Genomic DNA, 22,383 nt, shown 5'->3' with positions numbered 1-22,383 from the left:
AGTAGGCTACAGCTGTCTTCACCCCCAGTATTCAAAAATAACTAACGAGATGAGAAGTCTACAGTTGGTGGCAAGCACCATAAACCATGAGCCAAGGGCTTCTTTACGTTCACTCTTCCCTTTCCCCTGTGGGATCCTAAAAGACAGAATATTAACAAAGCCAGCAGGCTGTCTCATTCCATGCTATTGCTCATTTGCAGCTATAATTGGGAGTTAAGGTTGCATACTGTATGCTGAAACTGTCATATATGAAGGAATATACTGGCTCACTGCAATACGCTTATAGAAAGAAAACATGCAACAACTTTCACTGCTGTATTCCAGCAAAATCACAAATGAACGTAAACTTTGATATTTAAAAAGTCAATATTTTACTATTGTATCAGATACTGGGATTATTATCATAGTAACTCAATCTCTGTTAAATGTATACCCACACATTTAACCCTGACACTGATTTTTGAATGCAAACGTGCAGTGGTTATGCTCCTTCCTTAGCTTGTCCGTGTGGTGGATAAAGCACTCTGACCAAAGTTAACATCATTGAGAGCACTTTTGTAGAATTGTCTGGTTAGTGGGTTTGCTTGGGCTTTTAATGTTTTTTCAAACTTTTTTGTATCATTTTTGTTCAGAAGTGAGACAGGTGAGGTAGAAAACCTTCATGAAAGGTTATAAAACATGATGATTAGACATGAAAACAGTTTTTGAGCCATCTGAGTCTTTGGATAAAGAAGTATTTAGGCAGTTTTTGAAGTGCATATTGAATACACCGGTGAACAAGGAAATGTTGCAATCTGTTGAATACATGTTCATGGTTTGTTTTTAAGTGTATTTATTTGGTGGCCCAGAATAGTTTCAGAGCAGCTTCTCCAGTTTATCTTGTTGATATGTGCTGTGTTTAGATGTATCAGTAGTGAAAACTGCACATGAGCAAAAGCTGACTTTCCATGGGTATCAGTTGATTGAAGAGGACCTCCTGAGTCTTCCAGTTTATCTGTTGCAAGAAATAAGTAATAGACCACTGCAAAGTCTGCATTGTCTGACCTATTTTCTAGCCTAATGATCTTCCATAGTCTTGTTAACCAGGCTGCTAGAAAGATGTCAAGTTAACATTTCCTTTCTTAATGTCATTACTTCCAACTGTACTTCAGTAATTTGTGGTTTTAGTCATCTTTCATCCCCCTCATCTGTTCTTACTGCAATATTAAAATACAATCATGAAAACATTTTTATAACTTTTAAAACAACTTTTTCTACAAAAAGACAACAACCTCGCAGTGTCTCCTCTTATGAATTCTTACAGTGAGGAAGAAGAATCTAAGTTAGTCTCAGGCATATGTCAAATTTCCATTGTGGTCAATTCCTACTTCCATTCTAAAGCTCTCAAAATGGGGGTTATAGGTGGTATCACTGGCAATTACTAACAATAGTATTGGTAAAGTACCTTACCTATTATACACCTGGATGAAAACTACTCTAAGCAGGACCTCCAACAGGCAACCCCACTCTTGAGGACTTTTAAAAATATCCTTAGTGCTGACCAGTTGATAGACCCACCTCTTTTGTTCAGACTTTCGCTAGTCCTTTGGATTTGGTTGCTGAAGTCAGGCTTCATTGTAGCTATAAAATTAGATACATCTTTGTCATTTAAATCAACCCAGTCATTTGTCTCATTAGTAAGTGGTGCTTAACATTACAGGTGTCTAGGTAGTGATTTATTTACACGCTATTTTTGAAAAATAGTGTCTGAACAAGAGACTGTTTTAGCTGCTAGGTTTTGAAGTGGATTTGACAGTCCCACTTTCTAAGGTGGTAACAATTATGCATGTTCTATGCTAAACTGCACAGCATTCTTTGACAGTGAATCTTTGCTGCCTTTCATATGAAGCGGCATGAGCAGTGGCTCATTGTCACTGGCAAATTGTCTCTTTTCCACACGAGCTTCACCTTTTGTGGATGAAATTTGGAAGTAAAAGCAGTGGTGATAGATAACTAATAACAAACAATACCTTGTATTTATGAACAGTGTGGCGTTGTGTCTGGCTTTGGGCTGCTCCAAAACACCCTATGCAACCCCTCAGTGTTTAAGTCCCACTCCAACATTTTAGGTTCTTCTAAACTAATCTGTTGGCCACTCTGACTTGCTGACTAGCTACCTTGATAGCTAAGTCCATAGTCTTCAAAAACTTAGTTTTGGATAATGCTTGCTTTGACTGCAGTAGACTACTGAGGTAAGAGAAGCAGTCTCTCCTGAGATGGTTATAAAAAACAAAAAAATACCAAAGTGTACCAATTCTGTAAGAATTTTGCATTTTCTTTACATTGCCATGTGGACTGTTGTCTTAATGCAAATGATTCAAATCTGTCACGATTCTAAAATGCCTTATTATATGGCATTGATTATGTATATAAAACCAGTTTGTCATTCAGAATATTGCAACATCAGTTAACAGTGAAATAATATGGGCTATAACCTCTGCTCCCAGTGGATCTGTGCACATAGTTAATTAGTTTCCATTTTGATTATTCCTATTTTGATTAAGTAGTAAAGCACAGATTTCCCATTAAGTTTGTGAGCAGCAATGCTGACCTCCTAAATGGCTTTAATTTGTGTAGCAAATGAATAGTAAGAACTGACTAAAACCAGACAAGGGCTTAACTTAGAGACTTAAATGTGCAACCAAAATAGTTAAACAAATAACACTTATTTTTTCTAACTTCATTTTAAAATTGCTATTGAAGATTTTTGTAAACCCAGTTCATCTCATCTCTTCATTCTGTCAGTTCATCCAGTTTCTCTGCTTAATACATTAGTCATCACTGAGGGTATGTCTACACTTAAACTGCTGTCACTGTAGCACTTTGGCATAGGTAGCATCTACACTCATGGGAGGGGTTTTCTCATTGGCACAGATAATCTGCCTCCCTCAGAGGTGGGAGCTACGTCAACAGAAGAATTCTTCCATCGACACAGCGCTATCTACACTAGGGGTTAGGTTGGTTTAATTACATCTCTCAGGGGGAGGTAGATTTTTCACACCCCAGAGACATAGCTATGCTGATGGAAGTTCCCAGGGTAGACCAGCCTTAAAATGCCACAATTAGAGTATTTATTTTTAATTTCATTATGTGAATAAGCAGCACGAAGTGATTTGAGAGAGATTCCTTCAGTTGCAGATCTATTTTGATGTCCCCCTTTCTTTGCTGAGGGCACCAGACCAACTTAATGTTCAGCCTACAATCCTCATCAAGCCCAAACATGTTTTTTAAACCCACCTGACTAGATTTTCTTCTCCTGAAAACTTCATTCTATTCTTTATCCAACTTTGTAATTATATTTTTGAATGATTTGCTGTAAAATCTTCCTAACTAAATTTCTATCCACCCATTAAAACGTGAAGACAAACTGTTTTCGTTTTGCAAATGCTCATCTCGTGCCACCTAATAAAATGGTAGTTAACAGAAAATTCTTCTGCAGGAATAACTAGCTGTGTTGCATCCTGTTTAATCAGACAACACTTACTAGCTTGCTTATTAGCTGCACTTTGGCAGCTGAATAGGCTGCCATGGTCCTGTGAAGCTGAAATTTCAAATTGGAGCTCGTTTTAGCTCCTTTCTACCTGTAGTGGAGAATTCTAGATTTAAAAATACAGTATGCAGTTGAGTTCTTTGTATGATGGTATGACACTAACTTCAGTGTAGTGAAAGATGGATGCATATGCCAGCTACAGAATTTTCAGTCTTAAATTAGTACTTCTGTCTCTTGAGTTCCTGTGGCATTTGTTGCAAATAGAGGATGAAGAAACTGAACTGGTTCTGATGGGTTGAGAAATGCTCACCAGGGTTGTGACCATGTGACCAGGCTTGTTCTTTCCAGCTTGAATTGTGACTTTGCCTTGCATTCAACAAGAATGAATGGTATAGAGAAGACCTGGTGGGAGCTCCTACTTGCCCTGACTTATAATACAAGATCAACGGTAAATCCAGTGAAATTGAAAATCTGCCAAAAGAGATCACTGAGGTTAAGAATTGATGGTTGAAAGAAAGGATTAGATACTTTATATGACAGGTTTCAGAGTAACAGCCGTGTTAGTCTGTATTCGCAAAAAGAAAAGGAGTACTTGTGGCACCTTAGAGACTAACCAATTTATTTGAGCATGAGCTTTCGTGAGCTACAGCTCACTTCATCAGATGCATACCGTGGAAACTGCAGCAGACTTTATATATACACAGAGAATATGGTACCAGCAGGACAGTGGGGTGGGAGGAGGTATTGTTTCATATTCTCTGTGTATATATAAAGTCTGCTGCAGTTTCCACGGTATGCATCTGATGAAGTGAGCTGTAGCTCACGAAAGCTCATGCTCAAATAAATTGGTTAGTCTCTAAGGTGCCACAAGTACTCCTTTTCTTTATACTTTATATGGCACCTTTGCAGTTACATTAGTCAGGATGTTTTTTGTTGTTGAAGTGGATATAAACCCTTATGGGATAAATCAATCACTGACTACTATTTAGAGTTATTCCATAATTGTCCACAATTTTTGGTAACATTTCCTGAAGCATCCAGCGCTGGCCACTCTGACACAAGTTACTGGGCTAGGTGGGCTCTTGTATTAGTCTGTTCTGGTAGTTCCTGTTAGTAAGATCACTTTGTATAAACAACTCTGTGTGTTTTGTATTATAAGATCCTGAGTGCTATATTATATGTTTGTGCCAAATACAATTGCTCATGCTCTTGACTATTGGGACCTGATCTAGCCACAGAGAAAATGGACTATTCTAAACTATGTACTTTCTGCAATTGGCCCTTATCTGGTTGTCTTAAACTTTTTTTCCAGGAAGGAGGAAAGGAAGGTGTTCTAAGTTTAGTATTAAGTGACTTGTTTGATTCAGTTGCTGTGTCTCTGCCTAGGGATTGATAGCACTTAAGGGATGCAGTAAAAGAGATGACAGTTTAATTTCACTTTTCATCTTCAAAACACTCTGCAAACATTATTCCCTGCAACAGCCTCTGAGGCAGGCTTCAGGAAATACCTGTAACTTCTTTGTGATAGTTCTCTCTTCTCACTCCACAAATCTTATCCTGATTAGGCATCAGTCCTATCCCCTCAATCTTTTAAAAAAATTATATAAACCAAGCTTCATTTACATTGTCCTAGTTATATCCCCTGTGTCTCTGTTTCTTGTCTCGGGGTTTTTTAATAGTGTCTGCCACTTTTGTATCTAATTGTTTTGAACGTAGGATAAAAATTAAATGAAGTTACTAAAAAACTTATTTTAGCAATGATAAGTTAGCATTTAAATGTGAATATTGTTCAAGACTGAATAGTTACAAAAGAACTGAAAATTAAACAAAACAATCAAATAACAAATATAAAGGGTAGGAAGTCATTAGTGGATTTATGCAACATAGGCAGCATGCCAAGTCCTCAGGCATCTTGCTTTTCATTATTTACTTCATCTATATCTTTGTGGTCATTGCCTTCAAATTCATCAGTAGCTCAGTCTTCCTTTTCAACCATCTTGCTTTTCCATTATTATCTTTTTCTGAATCTGCTTCCATTGCTTCATCTATATCCTTGTCATCTTCAAATTCATAATCTCCTTCTTCCTCTTATCTGGTGAATATATTGAGTCAACTCTTCAGCTGCCATTTTCTTCTCTAATCTTAAATTGTAATACCTGGTGACCAGTGTCCCCGCAGTAGAGATTTTCAATCTGTTTCTGGTTTTTGACTGGATGACTCCCCAAACTGACCGTTTTCATTCCATACATGCAGTAGTGTATGGAAGTGTTTAAAATAATTTTTGTCACCATAGCTAGAATGGTTTCAGAGTAGCAGCCATGTTAGTCTGTATTCGCAAAAAGAAAAGGAATACTTGTGGCACCTTCGAGACTAATCAATTTATCTGAGCATAAGCTTTCATGAGCTACAGCTCACTTCATGAAGTGAGCTGTAGCTCATGAAAGCTTATGCTCAGATAAATTGATTAGTCTCGAAGGTGCCACAAGTACTCCTTTTCTTTTTTCATAGTTAAAATGCAACCCTTTCCACTATGCTGAATGAGCAAGCTGTTTAGATTCAACTGCTGAGCTTGCATGCCACATTGTTTTACAACTTAATGGGATACTTCTTGCTTTATAACTTGCTACTTCCATGAGAATTGTTTGTTCATTTGTATAGTCTTTAAAAATTGTAACAGCCACTTTGAGGTCACAAGCTGAAGCGAATTCATTGTCAGAAAGGTCTTGGCCCTGGAAGCCTAGATCAAGATTATGTCCAGGAGTGATCTCTTGTTTTTTCCATGATACTATTTTATTATCTTTTTCTTCAGCATTTTTAAGTGAACTATGTTCGGTGTTCTCATAAATGTTCAGGAACTCATTCTTGGCACCAGACACCGTAGAACTGTAATTTTCCATATTTGGAATGGACTGAGCTATGGTTTCGAGCAATAAAATGAATTTAGAGTTTTGCATCCAAAAGACCATCTTCAAGAATGTCAGTGCTGATTTGGAGGTAACACCCAGCCATCCCTTCTTCAGCAGCAGCTGATTGAGGAGACTTCTTGCATATTTGAAGATCTTTTAGACATTTAATAGATACCCATTGAGTATGTCAAGGCTTCCTCAGTGTAGGTAAAATACTAAATGATGCTGAAAAATGGCTGCTAGTATATATTTTTTGGTTTTTGAGAAACTTGAAAATGCTCTTGATTTTTGACGCATGATAAAGTTGTCTTGTCTTAATAACCAATGAAAAGCAGCATCATATGGGCATCACATCCAGAATACAGATGATGTGGATACTCGTTTATCAACAAAGGCCAAGCATCTTTCATATTAGCCTTGTTGGTCAGAAGTGAAATAACTTTCCCTGGATCCAGTTGTTAATAGTTTTAAGCGGGTCAGCGATATATTGGGTTGTGTGGTGATTACGCATTCCAGTGCAAAAGTGAGAAAACACTGGTTGTGAAGTTTTTACTGTCAAGTTGATTGCGCATGTTGCTCTGTCCATCAGACACTAGACACATGAGAATGCCAACTGTGTTACTACACATCTGCTTTGGAACTCCGATTTCCTGCAAGCCATTTCCTACATGGTACTTTAAATTAGGCACAATTTACGGAAAAAGTATAGGATATAAGGAATTTTGACTACATGAAATGATGTGTAACTGTTATAAATGCATCTAAATATAAATATAAATTCATATAAATTCAAATGTACAGTCAAGTTTGTTTCTGGTCATGGGACATTCTATCCAAAAACCTCTTAAAACCAATTTGATGAACATCTGAAGATGTTCCAGGAGTTATTTTTTTCTTTCTCACTGTCTGGCATTTTGTTGGTGATGGCTTCTATCCCTTTGGTTTCACTCCTAGGTCCTAACTTCTTAATCAATATCGTGCTCAGATACTATAAACATGAGGCCTATAGAAATGCTTAAATTAAATTATAGGCCGTAAACATTTAGCACCTTTGGTCTTGTTTCGCTTCATTTTAGTGTGTAAGTTGGTGGGAAAATGTTCTGTGCTCTTGCTTAAAGTGAACTGTTCAAAGTAGTTTACAATCTGAGGGTAGTGTAAATGCCTAGCACTGGATATCTGTCCCTTCCCTCTCAAATATTATATACCTACTTCCGCCGAAATGTAAAAAATCAGCCAATGTGTCATTACTAGCCTGAGGGGGAGTTGCGGAAATTTTGATAGTTACGTAATTATAACTCAAAACAGTTCATGTATAGATGTGTATACTTTGTCAATTCAGTTTGTAAACTCTGTGGACCAAGGATAGTGTCTACCTTTGATTTTGTACAGTATTTAATACATGGGGTATTGGTCCAGAAAGGGACTCCTGAATCCTAGTTATGTAAACATGTAACAAGGTCTTTGTCTACAGGCAATGGAGAAGCAACTCGGGGGGGGGGGGACCAAATACAAATAAAAAAAAACCTTGTTCCAGAGTGCCCCAAAAGGATGCAAAGGAAAGATAGGAAGAATAGTAGGAGGCCAATATGGCTTCATCAGGAGCTCTAGTGACCTGAAAATCAAACAGGAATAATACAGAAAGTATAACTGAGCAAATTGCTAAGAAGTAAATAGAATAGCCCAAGAATTTAGGAACAAAATCAATAGGTATTTTGTGCAGTAGCCTTTCTAAGGAACATAAAAGGCAATAAGAGGTTCTTTAAATACATTGGAAGCAAGAGAGTGACAAAGGAAAGTGTTGGACTGTTACTTATCGGAGAAGGAGAGCTAATTACAGAAGACATTAAAAAAGCTGAGGTGTTCAATGCCTATTTTGCTGCAGTCTTCACTAAAATATTAATGGCAACCAGATGCTCCATACAATGAATATTAATAACAAAGGGAAAGGAATGCAAGCCAAAATAGCGAGAGAACAGGTTAAAGAACATTTAGATAAATAAGATGTATTCAAGTAAGTGGAGCCTGATTAAATTCATCCTAGGATCCATAAGGAACTACCTGATGCAATCTCACAACTGTTAGCAATTATCTTTGAGAAGTAATGAAGGACAAGTGAGGTCCCAGAAGACTGGAGGAGGGCAAACATAGTATCTGTCTTTAAAAAGGGGAACAAAGAGGACCTGCGGAAATATAGACTAGCCAGCTGAACGTCAGAAGGATACTGGCTTATATTATTAAATCAGTAAACAACTAGAGAATAATAGGGTTATAAAGAACAGCTAGCATGGATTTGTCAAGAACAAATTATGCCAAATCAATCTAATTTTCTTCTTTGACTGGGTACTGGCCTATTGGATAACTAACTCCCCCTATTTACATTAATTCTTATGGGGAAATTGGATTTGCTTAACATCGTTTCGCTTAAAGTTGCATTTTTAAAAAACATAACTAGGACGTTAAGTGAGGAGTTACTATATGGTAAGGGCAGTTTTAAAAAAAAAAAAAGACGTTGATCAATTCTCCATGTCTACTGAAGGTAGTAAAAGAAGTAATAAGCTTAATCCTCCTTCTGATGGAAAGGAGGTTTAGGTTAGGTATTAAAAAACAAACAAAAAAACTTTCAGAGTAGTTAAGCTCTGGAATAGGCTTCCAAGGGAGATTGTGGAATCCCTGTCATTAGAAGGTTTTTAAAAACAGGTTTGACAAACACCTGTCGGGGATGGGATATGTTTACTTGGTCCTGCCACAGTGCAGGGGCTGGACTTGATGACTTCTCGAGGTCCCTTCTATCCCCATTTGGTTCAGTAATTTTGCTGCTTTGCTCTGGTGGTGTCTTAGCTTTTCCTCTGACTGTCTAGCTTTTTCTCTTTTCAGGACTATAAAGCTGATGAGGACCCAGCGTTGTTTCAGTCGGTGAAGACCAAGAGAGGACCTTTGGGGCCTAACTGGAAGGTATTGTGAACTGACCTTACTGCCTTACAAAGACTTCATCAGCAGAAAGTAAACATTTGACAGCTCTTGAGGGCCTTGAAGAGTTTGTGGTGTCTTAAGTTAATACTGAGATGGCAGGAATATACTTTAGTTTCTTTCCTTTTCAAATCCAGTTAAATAAAGTCAGTGCATCTGTTACGTTAGCAAACAAAATATACCCAGTCTGTAACTATTACAAAAATACTGTACTAATGTTAAACATAGACAGTGATTTAATCTTTTGGGATCATAAGGTTAATTACGGAATTGGTATATTGAAAAAAGTAATAACATTTTTGTTATAAATGCACAGCTGAATTTCGTACTACAATGAATTCTATGTGAGTCCATGTCCTAAAGACACTGTCCATGGTTTGCCATTTGAAGTAGTTTTAGACTGCAAGAAGCTATAATTGGGAGTAACTTTGTGTTTTTAAATTTGAAGAATCCCTGGGTACATCTGATGATTAGCTAACTTAACTTTCTCAAAAGAGATCATAAGAACAAGTTCTTAACTTTTCTGACCCTTGTTTAATTGTATTTGGAGGGGTGCTATTGGGAGGCTGATTTATCTGGATGTGCATCTTTTATAAATACAAACATTTACTACACGAGTTGGTAAACAAAAAAAAATATGCTGGTTCACTGATTTTTTTTTTTTTTTCCCCTGGTTCTGCATCAAAATGATATCAGAAGTGTATTATGGACTGTGTGTGGATTCCTTGAGGCAAATTTTCTATACTGGCTGATCAAAGAATCCAACATGCCTCCCAGAGCTTTTGTTTTGGTATCTGACCATCCCTACTGCTACAAAACCTTCCATTACTCAGCTTCTCTTAGCATTGTATGACCCATTGTCTGTCCTCCTGATCCTTTGTTGTTGTGTATCTCATTTTATATTGCAAGATTCTGTAGTCTGGGACCTTGCCACCTTTTATGATTGCCAAGCCCTATGTATCCTATTATACTATGTAGGGCTATTGCACGCTTTTTTAAAAAATGAACCATGCACTTTAAATAAATAGAATACCATTTATTTAAATGTTTTTGGATGTCTTCTACATTTTCAAATGTATTGATTTCAATTATAATACAGAATAGAGAGGGTACAGTGCTCACTTCATCATGAAAGTTGAACTTACAGATGTAGAATTATGTAAAAAACAAAACAAAACTGCATTCAAAAACAAAACAATGTAAAACTTTAGAGCCTACAAGTCCACTCAGTTGTATTTCTTATTCAGCCAATTGCTCAGACAAACAAGTTTGTTTACATTTGCAGGAAATAATGCTGCCCGCTTCTTGTTCACAATCTCACCTGAAAGTGAGAACAGGCATTCTCATGGCACTGGTGCAGCTGGCTTCGCAAGATATTTACATGCCAGATGCACTAAAGATTTATATGTCCTTTCATGCTTCAGCCACCATTCTAGAGGGCATGCGTCCATGCTGATGATGGGTTCTGCTTGATAACTATCCAAAGCAGTGCAGGCAGACCGCATGTTCATTTTCATCATCTTAAGTCAGATGCCACCAGTAGAAGGTTGATTTTCTTTTTTTGGTGGTTCGGGTTCTGAAGTTTGCACTTTGGAGTGTTGCTCTTTTAAGACTTCTGAAAGCATGCTCCACACCTCATCCTTCTCAGATTTTGGAAGGCACTTCAGATTCCTAAACCTTGGCTTGAGTGTTGTGGGTATTTTAGAAATGTCACATTGGTACCTTCTTTGCGTTTTGTCAGATCTGCAGTAAGTGTTCTTAAAATGAACAATATGTGCTGAGTCATCATTCAAGACTGTTATAACATGAAATATATGGCAGAATGCAGGTAAAATAGAGCCAGAGACAATACAGTTCTTCTCCCAAGGAGTTCAGTCACAAATTTAAAGCATTATTTTTTTAAGGGGCATCATCAGTGTGGAAGCATATCCTCTGGAATGGCGGCCGAAGCATGAAGGGGCATATGAATGTTTAGCATATCTGGCATGTAAATACCTTGAAATACCTGCTACAAAAGTCCCTTGCAAACACTTATTCTCAGTTTCTAGTGACATTGTAATTAAGAAGTGGGCAGCATTATCTCCCGTAAATGTAAACCAACTTGTTTTTCTCAGTGATTGGCTGAATGAGAAGTAGGACTGAGTGGCCTTGTAGGCTCTAAAATTTTGCCTTGTTTTTGAGTGCAGTTATGTAAAACAAAAAATCTACATTTGTAAGTTGCACTTTCATGATAGAGATTGCACTACAGTATTTGTATAAGGTGAATTGAAAAATACTGTTTTTATCAATCATTTTTATAGTGCAGATATTTGTAATAAAAAATAATGTAAAGTAAGCAGTGTACACTTTGTATTCCGTGTTGTAATTGAAATAGATATATTTGAAAAAATAGAAACATCCAAAAATATTTTATAAATTTCAATTGGTATTCTGTTCTGTAACAATGTGATTAAAGCTGTGATTAATTTTTTGAGTTAATTGCGTGAGTTAATTGCAATTAATCGACAGCCCTAATACTATGTCATTAACAGACACTTAACTCCCTTTTTGTCCAAAGAAACTTAACTCTGTTCACTCTTATTCCTTGGACTAACAGGAGCTGAGTAAGAAGAATTTATAAAAATAAGAGGGAAGTGGCCAGTGGGGAAGGAAAAAGTAAGGTGCTGGTAAACGAAAACAAAGAAAGCAACAGTTGAATGAAAGCAAAGCCCAACCTCTCTTTGCCCTGTTGTGTGTCTGGCACTCTAACTCATAGTGCTATAGTTCACTGAGGCCCCTGCAACAATGGAGCTGCTTATGCTTGTGCTTAATTTATGAGTTTAGATGAGATCATACACCTTGTTTAGGTGTGCATTTGGGTTCTTGAACTCTTGGTTCTGATACATGTACACACTTATCCTTTGGAATACGTGTCTTTCATATTTTTCATTATTTAGGAATCAACCTTCTATTACGTGGCTTGTGTACATAGTGATGAGAGTGATTTAAACAGTAACTTGACTCACATTTTTGCCTCAAGGCAGAGCCTTCAGGCCTGTGTCTCAGTAGTCATGGCTACAAATACCATAGTGGTGGTCTTAATTGCATTAACATGCTGCTTATTCACATGTTTAGTAAAAAAAGAAAAAAATAATCATGCCTGGGTTGATTGAATTTTAGCTTTTCTCTTAGTTTTATGTGGGGAAAGGTTTGTTTCGTAAAGAGAAATATTAAATTCTTTGAAAGCTCTTAATATTAGTGTCACCTTTCTGTGTAAACAGGCTTAATTTATTGGGATTATTTTGGTGCATAACTTGATAGGTGGTCATCCAGATACGGTAGTGGCTCCCTTGTTTCATTCTTGAGATACAGACCGGCCTTGGAAATCTTCTCACAGAAGCTGGGACCCGTAATTCAGCTCCTTCTGCATTGTACAGTCAGCAAGGTGCTTTATAGCGTTGTCTTTTTTGCCTTCCGAAGCATCTGGCTGTCTTACTAGTAGTCGTATTCTGGACTTGATGGCCCAGTAGTCTGACCTAGCAGGGGTAGCTTTCTGTCGTTCTCAGAATGGTTGCTCATCTCGGAAGCTGTGATTAGAATTTGCCATCTGGGGGCAGCTTACGTAAGCAGCCCTCGAATAGAAGGATAAAAATATACTTCAGCTAGAGGCTGAGCCAGTGTGGGTGTGGCTTCATGGTAGAGCGATCTTAAGTTTTCGGGTGTGTTGAGACTTGTGTTCTGCGGTGTTGCATGTCCTGTGTGGGAGTAAGTTCAAATGACGGTGCTTTAAATGAGGTGAGATTTGGAGTGAAACATTGATATGATTTTATATGCTCTGCTCTGGTCTGGTATGATGAATTGTCCTCAGCTGGCTGAATGTTTCTTGTAGAAATGTATTGCATGATTGTCCCCAGATTTCATTTTAAAATTTCCTCTCTTTGGTTGCAAAGAATCAGAATGTGAAATGAGTGTACTTGAGTCTGCAGACAGCATAAAGTAATAGCTCTGAATGTTACGAACTGCCCCAAGTTCTAAGCGTAAACCAGGCCTTAAAGAACTCAAAGGCACAGTAAGGCTCAATTGCTCACCTAATGGGAACTGGTGGCAGTGTCTGTGGCTGTATATCCTTATTTACAGCATGGTGAAAGAGTGGATCCCCTGACAGTCAGGCTGTGCAGACCCTGAAAAGCTGTATTTATCTCAATGTTGTACCAGCAGCTTATTGGCTTAGTAATGAGTGCTTGTACAGGGGACTCCTTGGGAGAGGGATTTCAGCAGTTGATGCTCTGTGTACTGGTTTGTGGGATAAAATATTGACACTGGCTGCTTGCTGTTCCCAGGAGGAAAGATATGGTGACTTCAAAACATCAAGCTAGCATTCTTGTTTAAACGTGTAACTTGGCGGCAAGGGCTTTCCACTACCATGAATCATGGATGTGGATAGGTGTTCATGGCCAATTTAGTGACTTATTTGCACAGAAGGATTAGGTGCATCACCCAAAATTAATTGAATTTGCATCTTAATTTCTCTGTAGCCTCAGTAGAATCAAGGGATTAAGATGCAGTGTTGGTGGATGCATTTTCCATTCATTGAGGAAACTGGTGGAACCAGCTACCAGAGAAGAGTAGATTGGGTCCGAGGGGCTGGCTGACTTTTTTTTTTCTGAGCATGCAGCAAGGCCTCTTTGCAAAAGTTTCCTATGATAACAAGTGTTTGTATTAACCGAGCTTAACCAGGCTGTAGGAAGTGGACAAAGAGTAGGATCCTGTTGAAGGTCAGCATGCCAATCTAGGCATCTTGTTCAACACTCAGATCCTACAGTGATGAGCACTGTAGAAAAACCCAAGTGAAAACAATCCTCTGTGTGTGCGCCTTCCAGTACTCTGCAGTGTTCAGTGTCCCAGTACAATGCAGCGAGAGGTGGAAACATTATAATTCTGATGTACCGCTATTGGCCTGGAGCAAGATCTCCTTTCCTCAAAGAATGCTCATAGCCCATCTTTTAGTATAGAATTAACTGGAAATTTGATTTAATTGTATTAACTAGTCCAACTACATCTCTGCTGTCTTCAAACAAGAGTGCACAGTGTTCAGTATTACTGATGACATTAAAAAGAATCCCACACTTCACTCATAATGTTCAAAGGCAGAGTAGTTCTGATGCCCATATTCCTGCATTAATCATTCCTGCAGCAGGCTTTGGCTTTGCACTCTAAGACCGTTTGGATTTATCAAGCTTCTTAGAAATGATGAAATATTCATTGAAATAAAAAATATATACATTTTGATGTAATGGTCTCTCTGTTTGCAGATGTTTTCATGAACTTAATTTAAATATCTTGTGAAAAACATGAAATGAAATGTTGTGAATTGATATTTGGCTTCCTGTGGAACCATTAAATGATTGATTAATCCTACCTTTGAAGTCAGGAGCATCAAGGGAATAAGGATTTATTCAGTGCTTGCTCTAGAGATTTTGCTTTAAGTTTTTTTATCTGTAGATTGTTTAAAACATCAAGCAAAAATGGCTCTCATCAGGAAGCCACTAGTTTGAATGTTAAAACTATTTCTTTGGAGGTGTCATGTTTTTTATATGTAAAGTGCCTAGCATTTTAATCAGCTAGTCATGGTGCATTTGTGCTACAAAAATAACTGAACTCTGGGCCACAACACACTTGCAGTAATCATGTTATAACATGGTTTCTTCTTGCCTGCATGGGCCACCTTGAAGAATTATTTCTAGACAAATGCACCACGAAACCAGAGGTTTACCTGAGATACATCAGTGATGTTTTCATCCTCTTGACAGATGACCTAAACTCCCTCACAGATTTCCACCACCATCCATCCATTAAACTCTAGTCTAGAACACTAACTTAATAGCAAAAATAAGGAGGAGTCCTTGTGGCACCTTAGACTAACAAGTTTATATGGGCATAGGCTTTCGTGGATTAGAACCCACTTCATCAGATTCTAACCCACAAAAGCTTCGTTATTTTTGCTAATACAGATTAACACGGCTACCACTCTAAAACCTGTTACCATAATAACATCAACTTCCTGGACATCACAGGACACCATTGTTTGATTATGCTAAACAATGTATTCCACCCTATATTTTAGCTGTGACACTTTGAGGCCATGTCTATAGGTACAGTGCTGCAGCCTCACAGCTGTACTGAGACAGCTTTGCTGCTGCAGTACCTCTGGTGAAGACACTCTACGCCAACAGAGTTCTCCCAACAGCATAATAAAACCACCTCGTGAGTGGCAGAAGCTACGTCGGCGGGAGAAGCTCCCCACCGAACTTGTGCTGTGCACATGAGCACTTACATTGGTGTAACTTATGTCACTCAGGGATGGTTTTTTCACACCCCTGAGTGATATGAGTTATGCCGACATAGGCTGTAGTGTAGACCAAGCCTAAGTACCTTCCCCAGAACTGAAGAAGAGTTCTGTGTTGCTCAAAAGCTTGTCTCTCTCACCAGCAGTAGTTGGTCCAATAAAAGATATTACCTCATCCACTTGTCTCTCTAAAAGAGAACCTGATTTAAAATAATAGGTTCCTTACCACGGTTATCTAGTATACGTCAGAGTTACAACAGTTCTGTTATGGGATTATCACATGTTTTTCTGTCTTCAAAATGGTGACCCGTGTTATATTTTGCATCAAAGGTTCCATCCCTTCTAATACATGGGGCCTGGTTTACTGAGCTTCAATGAATATTAAGGAATCTCTTATATAATCAAAGTATTTATATTACATGCAAAAATACATTAAAATAATGTGACTTAAGTTGCAAAGTCAAGCACTTGGAAGTGAAGTAATGCCAGATTTACAGTTGCCTACACAGCCTTAATTCTTGTCCCTTATTCATCCAGTCTGTGCATATCGAGGCTGTGGTACTGTGGAAACGTAGTATGTGATCATGTAATTAAAGGTTGTATCCTAATGCATGCACATAGTTAGTTCTGTAATAGACCTCTACCCCTTGAGCTGCAGGGCTAACAATACTAGCAAACAGCAAGAGAAGGCTGTTATCCCAGAGTGGGGCTGGACTTTTACCACATATACTGGTCTCTGGGGTTAGGGCACCTGGCCTGGCTGACCTTTCTTCCTCCCTTGCTGAAGAGGTGGGGGCTTCCTGCCCCATGTGGTGCCTGTGGGGGTTTGGTTGGGGGAACAACTTGCTTGCTACATCTAAGGGTTGTGAGGTAGGGTGGAAGAGGGTCGGACTAACCATCAGCGGTCCATAGCCTCAGGGTCCTTCTAGACTCTGTGCTGCTCCTGGACTTCCAAATTGCCTCGATATGCTTAACAGCAGACTTGCACCTGGAGCTGACAGACCATGCCCTTCCTTTTGCTTATCCACAGCTTTGTAATGTCTCAGTGATGTTTGTTTGCCATTTAAATTCCTGGTGGTGGTCAAAGTGCGGGTCTCTATACAAAGCTGCAAGTTGACCAGGTCATTTCTGAGCATTAGTACACTCTAGATGTGAGGCAGGTGTTGGCGTATCAGAATCTCATGCATTCCCTTATACATCCTTAATGTTTAGCAGTGACCTACTCAGATGGAATTTTTCCTGTTCTGATCAAAGTAACGGAAACACTTGACCTTGATCAAATTGGGAGAAATAAACCTCACCTTCTCTCTGCATTCTCATCCCCAGTGTTCTCTGTACTTCTGCCTTCGGTAACAGAAAGCTCCAGTATTTCCATCTCATTACTTCATTCTGAGTCTTACAATATTTGGTTTATTTCTTAAAGCTTCGGTTTCTAAAAAGTAACCTTCTAGCCCTCGTGGATGCATAGAAGCTTGAAAACATTCCCTAAAGGCTAAAAAATCGAAAGGCAAATAAAAACTCAACATTTATTATTTCTTAATTTCATTATTTTAGGCCAAACTCATGATTTTTGGTCCTGACTCAAGACTTTTGAGTCCTGGAGGTTGGCTGTTGAAACTCCTCTCTCTTTCCCTCTTTTAGTGGTACCTGGGTTGAAGTTTTGTGCAGTTTCAGTACGTAAAGGAAACATTGCATTTTAAATCTTCTGTTTGTAAACAGAACATAAGAATCAATTCTGGATACACTTATTTTCACTTACTACTGATAACCAGAGCTCTGTAGTGAGAAATTAGTGTAGTAAATGCACATAATTCAGCTCTAGAGTGTCCTATATTTTTTTAAAAAAAGAGGAGTACTTGTGGCACCTTAGAGACTAACCAAGTTATTTGAGCATGAGCTTTCGTGAGCTACAGCTCACTTCATCGGATGCATACCGTGGAAACTGCAGCAGACATTATATATACACACAGAGATCATGAAACAATACCTCCTCCCACCCCACTGTCCTATCTAAAGTGATCATCAAGTTGGGCCATTTCCAGCTAAATGGCCCAACTTGATGATCACTTTAGATAGGCTATTACCAGCAGGACAGTGGGGTGGGAGGAGGTATTGTTTCATGATCTCTGTGTGTATATATAATGTCTGCTGCAGTTTCCACGGTATGCATCCGATGAAGTGAGGTGTAGCTCATGAAAGCTCATGCTCAAATAACTTGGTTAGTCTCTAAGGTGCCACAAGTACTCCTTTTTTTTGCTATATTTTTAAATATCTAAAAAATGTTCAGCAGAAAATCTCATGTTAAAAAGAATTAGTTTCAAAAATTAATTTTACTCTTGTCTGGCATTCCACCTTTAAGTCCTTCTGATGTATTTGCCATAGATATAAGAAAGGAGAACTTGTGGTCTTCATATACTGACTGCTTCCTATTCTAGCCAAACACACAGCTTTTTGTTTAGTTATATAGCCCAAATATACATTACTTTCCCTTTGGTATGCAGAAGAGGCCTTAGAGTAACTTAATATGCATTGTTAAATTAAAAACACGGTATAGCCTCTTGGATTACATTTAAACCTAGACATACAAAATCTAAAGAATCCAACAAAAATAAAATGTACATTAAATACTCTGGAGTCACTTCGCAACTGCTTAGTAGTAAGGAATATCCCAATAAAATAAGTTTTGTGATATTCACATTTTTCAGGATTATTCTAATTTAATAGTTCTTCTGTCTTGCTAATAGCGTTTCAGTGAAATATGTTCAAAGACCTTGGTATTAAAGAGGCCTCCACTAATTGTGTTTTTCATGTGATTGTTTCAGAGGGTCTCTAATTCGGATCATGTAAACTAAAAAGTAATTTCTTAGTGCAGTATATTTATAGGCTGGGTTTAACAGTTTGCAAGAAGTGCTTCCAAACCTTATAAATTGTAGGTAAAGAACACTATAAATTATTTTGACGTTAAGGTGTTTGTAAATGTTGCAGTAATCATATGTAAATGGAAAAACATTCCTATAAAACAACCTACATATTAGTCGTTTTTAAAAATGGACAGGCATATAGTCGAAGGAGGAGCTAGGCAAAATATTTTCCAAAACTAAAATTGCTTGATTTCCCCTGCAAATAATTTTGAATATTTATTTTTGTTTTTCCTCAAGAAATAGGATTTTTATATTCATTTTTAATAGCCGATTTTAATTTTAACATGGAAGGGAACAGACAAAATGGATGCTAGTATTCTTAATAATTTGCCTAAAATAGATGTGCTCTAGCATGAAGTTATCACAAATGCTCACAAGGTTTAAGTACAGTTACAGGGATTTTTGGAAGCAGAATAAATATTGTCAAGCAAATTAGTTGAACTTCACTTCGCTGTCACTTGTTGAATTGCCCTTATACTCTTGATGTCCAGAAAACAAAGCAAATCTAATGTAAGTACAAATAAACTGATTTAAACATGTATTATCTGTCCTAATTAGGATGACTAATTTCAAACCTAACGTACAATTTCAATTGAAAATATATTAACTGAAGTACTTGTTGCTTCTCTAACAAAATAAACTTGGCATGCTGTGACTTCAGGTGTGTAAGAATAATGGACTTCATAAAAGTCACGTCTAACTCAGGTTCTATTGAATGGACCAAGGCATTTAGGCCAAAATATGACTTGTCTTAAAACTTGGCATGGGGTGATGAATATCTTCCCAGTTCTAGAATCTGGATTTAAATCACTAGTCTGTGCTTAACAAATAACCACAAGGTGTTGAGTTCTCCTAGTGCAGTTATGGCAGAGGGAGCATCAGGTTAACGTGAGGCTTGTAATCATCAGTGATGCATGTGCGCAAACAAGGAAGTAACCAAATATCACATTAATGTTGAGGTTTGTTTAAAAGCCTAGCTGAATAAATCAGTGTCCCTGTTAATCAAGGGTGACATTGGTAGGGAAACTTCAGTGAATAATACAAATCCCATTTTAAAAAAAATTAAGTTCTTTCTCTCTGAAGCCCCTTTCTAATGTGAAGCCTGCCATGGCATGCAAATAGGGCTTATAAATTGTTACATAATTTCACCATGTGAAGCACCAAAGTATTACTGTGCTTACCAATGTTACAGTTATAAACTGGTGATCATGAAAACTCTGGAGTTGTGTAATCATGCCTTTTTATATTACAGAAGCCTTGGAGTTCAATGTGTGTTCTTGACCTTGTGGCACTCTCCTTTTGTTTGTAGGCATTTTGGGTGAATTACATTTGTTGTTCAGCTGAAATTGTGCTTTGACTTGCTGCTTTTGTGAGTTATTTGAAAATGCCAAAATAGCCTTTCTACTTTGCAGTAAAAACTGTTTTTCAGATCAGGACTAGTCAGCTAAAATGGTGCCCCAGACTAAAGGCTCTTTCCTCTTGGAACTCTCGAGTTCAGCACCTGATACGCTGGACTTCTAAATTAATTAAGCCATCTTAAAACTCACCTTTTACAGTGAATTTAGAAATCCTGTTGTTACCTAGGTCCTATGTTTAAAACTGGCTTCAGTGCAGTTAAAGACCACGAGACGGGGTGTTAAACTTCCTCTTCTTCAGTGCCAATTACTAATAGTCAGAGAAGTGGTCAGCAAACAGCCGCCATCTTAACTATTTTGCAGAGATCTGGAATCGCCTCTGAGGTCACAGATCCCTGGGTGTTGCAATCCTTAAAGGGCTCCGTGTGAGTTGTCTGACAGTAGGTGGTATGTGGGTTAAGAGAATGTGTTTCTGTTGTGCTCCAGTGACCCGCAGGCTCTATGACCAGAGTGAGGAGGCAGACCGCAGTGCAGGGCCACAAACTTTGATTCACTTTCAAAGAGGCTCAGCACTTTGGGCTTGCAGTTACAGGCATGTCGAGCTGAGTGGTCTATTTACATTACCAGGCTTTCTTTTGGGGGGCCCGACTGGTTTTTCTGGGATCAAGAGGGCAATGTGAAGAGTACTCATGAATTTACTTTTTGTTAAAAGAACAGGAGTATTTGTGGCACCTTAGAGACTAACACATTTATTTGAGCATAAGCTTTCATGGGCTTAAATAAATTTGTTAGACTCTAAGGTGCCACAAGTACTCCTGTTCTTTTTGCGGATACAGACTAACATGGCTGCTACTCTGAAACCTTACTTTTTGTTAGTCACTCTTGTATTTTTATGCTGTGACAGTGCTGGAGAAGACAATCCTCTGTCCGCACTATGGGCAACAGAGAAAACTTCCCCATTAAAGTGCCTCGCTCTTAATATGAAGAGGCCATTTCTTGTGTGAGAAGGAATTATCTCCGCAACCTTCCAGCCTGTTGTCTCTAAGGCTGCTAGTCAGTGCCATTGTAGCTTTTTTTGTTGGTGAGGAGCATGTCTGGCCCACTGGGAGTATCCATGTGGTTCTGGGAACTGGCCACTAATTGGAAATAAACTGCAGTTTTTCAATATTTTAATTAAAGCATAAGCAATGTTTGTCAAGCTTGATTGAGACTCAAAGATTGCAGTAGATATCGGACTCTATTTTGATATCCCAAACCTTATCTCCCCAGATAATACTGGTCACCTGTAACTTTAGATTTTTTTTTTAAGCTAACTAATTTTGTTTCACCAGAGAATTGCTGTCAGAAGTGTAAATTCAAAGTCCAGAGTTCCATTGTTAGGCAAGTAGAAAGAAAACAGCATGCAGACTAATCCCATGGGAAAGACAACTCATGCTTTAACTCTCTCTTCTAATCAGGCCTTGTTAAGTAACTGATATTTTATGATGTAGTGAAATACTGTTACTACTTAATAAACTGCTACAAGGTAAAACATCACAAATTGCTTTGCTTCTGTCTTGGATGACTATACCTCTGAGACCTAGGGAGGTCTTTCTTCATCTTTAATTTTTTTTTAAATAAGATGCATCTCCTTTTCCTCAGTGTTGACAGGCTAAAACTTGAATCTTGGCTAAATCAGTGTAGTGTTGCACTCTTACCCTTGAAAGCAGGATTTAACTGTGTGTTCACCTGGTCACAAAACTAGTCGACCACCTTAGTATTTTTAATAAATACAAAATTACCTGTGTGTGTTCGGAAAAAAAAAATTAATGGACCTATTTGTTACCACAAACGGCTTACATATATTTTGATGTAACTAGTGTTACAGGAGGCAGATACTGTGAAGTCACAATAGAAGCTTTTCAGTGAAGGTTGTAGGACAGTTTCTGTTATGTCTGTTTTTTGCCAACCCACCCACTCCCAATTTCTGAAAAGTTTTCTGCTTCTGTACAGAATTTGTTGTGACATTGTCCCTTATCTGAGTATATTTCATTTTGAAAGTGGGGGTTAGTTGGCCAAATTGTTTGTTATGGCACTTTAACAAGTGGTGGTTTAGCACCTTCTGAAATGTCGTAACTTTTTTGTCCACTCATAACTTGGGAACAAATTAGAGTAAAATCTTCAGTTTTGTCTAGTCCAGAATCCTCAATGAGAGCAAGTAAGCCAGGTGCAAGAGTCCTTGGTCATCAGTGTTCTCCAGGGGTGTGCAAGCCTCCACAAATGGTCAACAGACTACAAACTCTGTTCCACCTAATCTGAGCTTTTCAGTTAAATGATTTTAACCAAATACTAGGCTTCTAAGTTTGTAGTGGAGAATTTTAGGAGATGTACTGCTTCCATC

General features: G+C 38.1%; 1 protein-coding gene across 1 annotated transcript in view; it reads left to right on the top strand.

Annotated features, from left to right (window-relative positions):
• Nucleotides 1–22,383, top strand: part of PITPNB (phosphatidylinositol transfer protein beta) — an 80,825-nt gene that overhangs the window by 42,840 nt on the left and 15,602 nt on the right. Inside the window, exon 8 of the mRNA XM_077834940.1 lies at nt 9,310–9,387. Coding sequence (XP_077691066.1) covers nt 9,310–9,387 — 78 coding nt within the window. The remainder of the gene's footprint in view (nt 1–9,309; nt 9,388–22,383) is intronic.

This window comes from Eretmochelys imbricata, chromosome 15, assembly GCF_965152235.1.
Source record: "Eretmochelys imbricata isolate rEreImb1 chromosome 15, rEreImb1.hap1, whole genome shotgun sequence".
NCBI lineage: Eukaryota > Metazoa > Chordata > Testudines > Cheloniidae > Eretmochelys > Eretmochelys imbricata.
The sequence above is the reverse complement of the archived record's forward strand: the minus strand, read 5'-3'. Positions and strand labels throughout refer to the sequence as shown.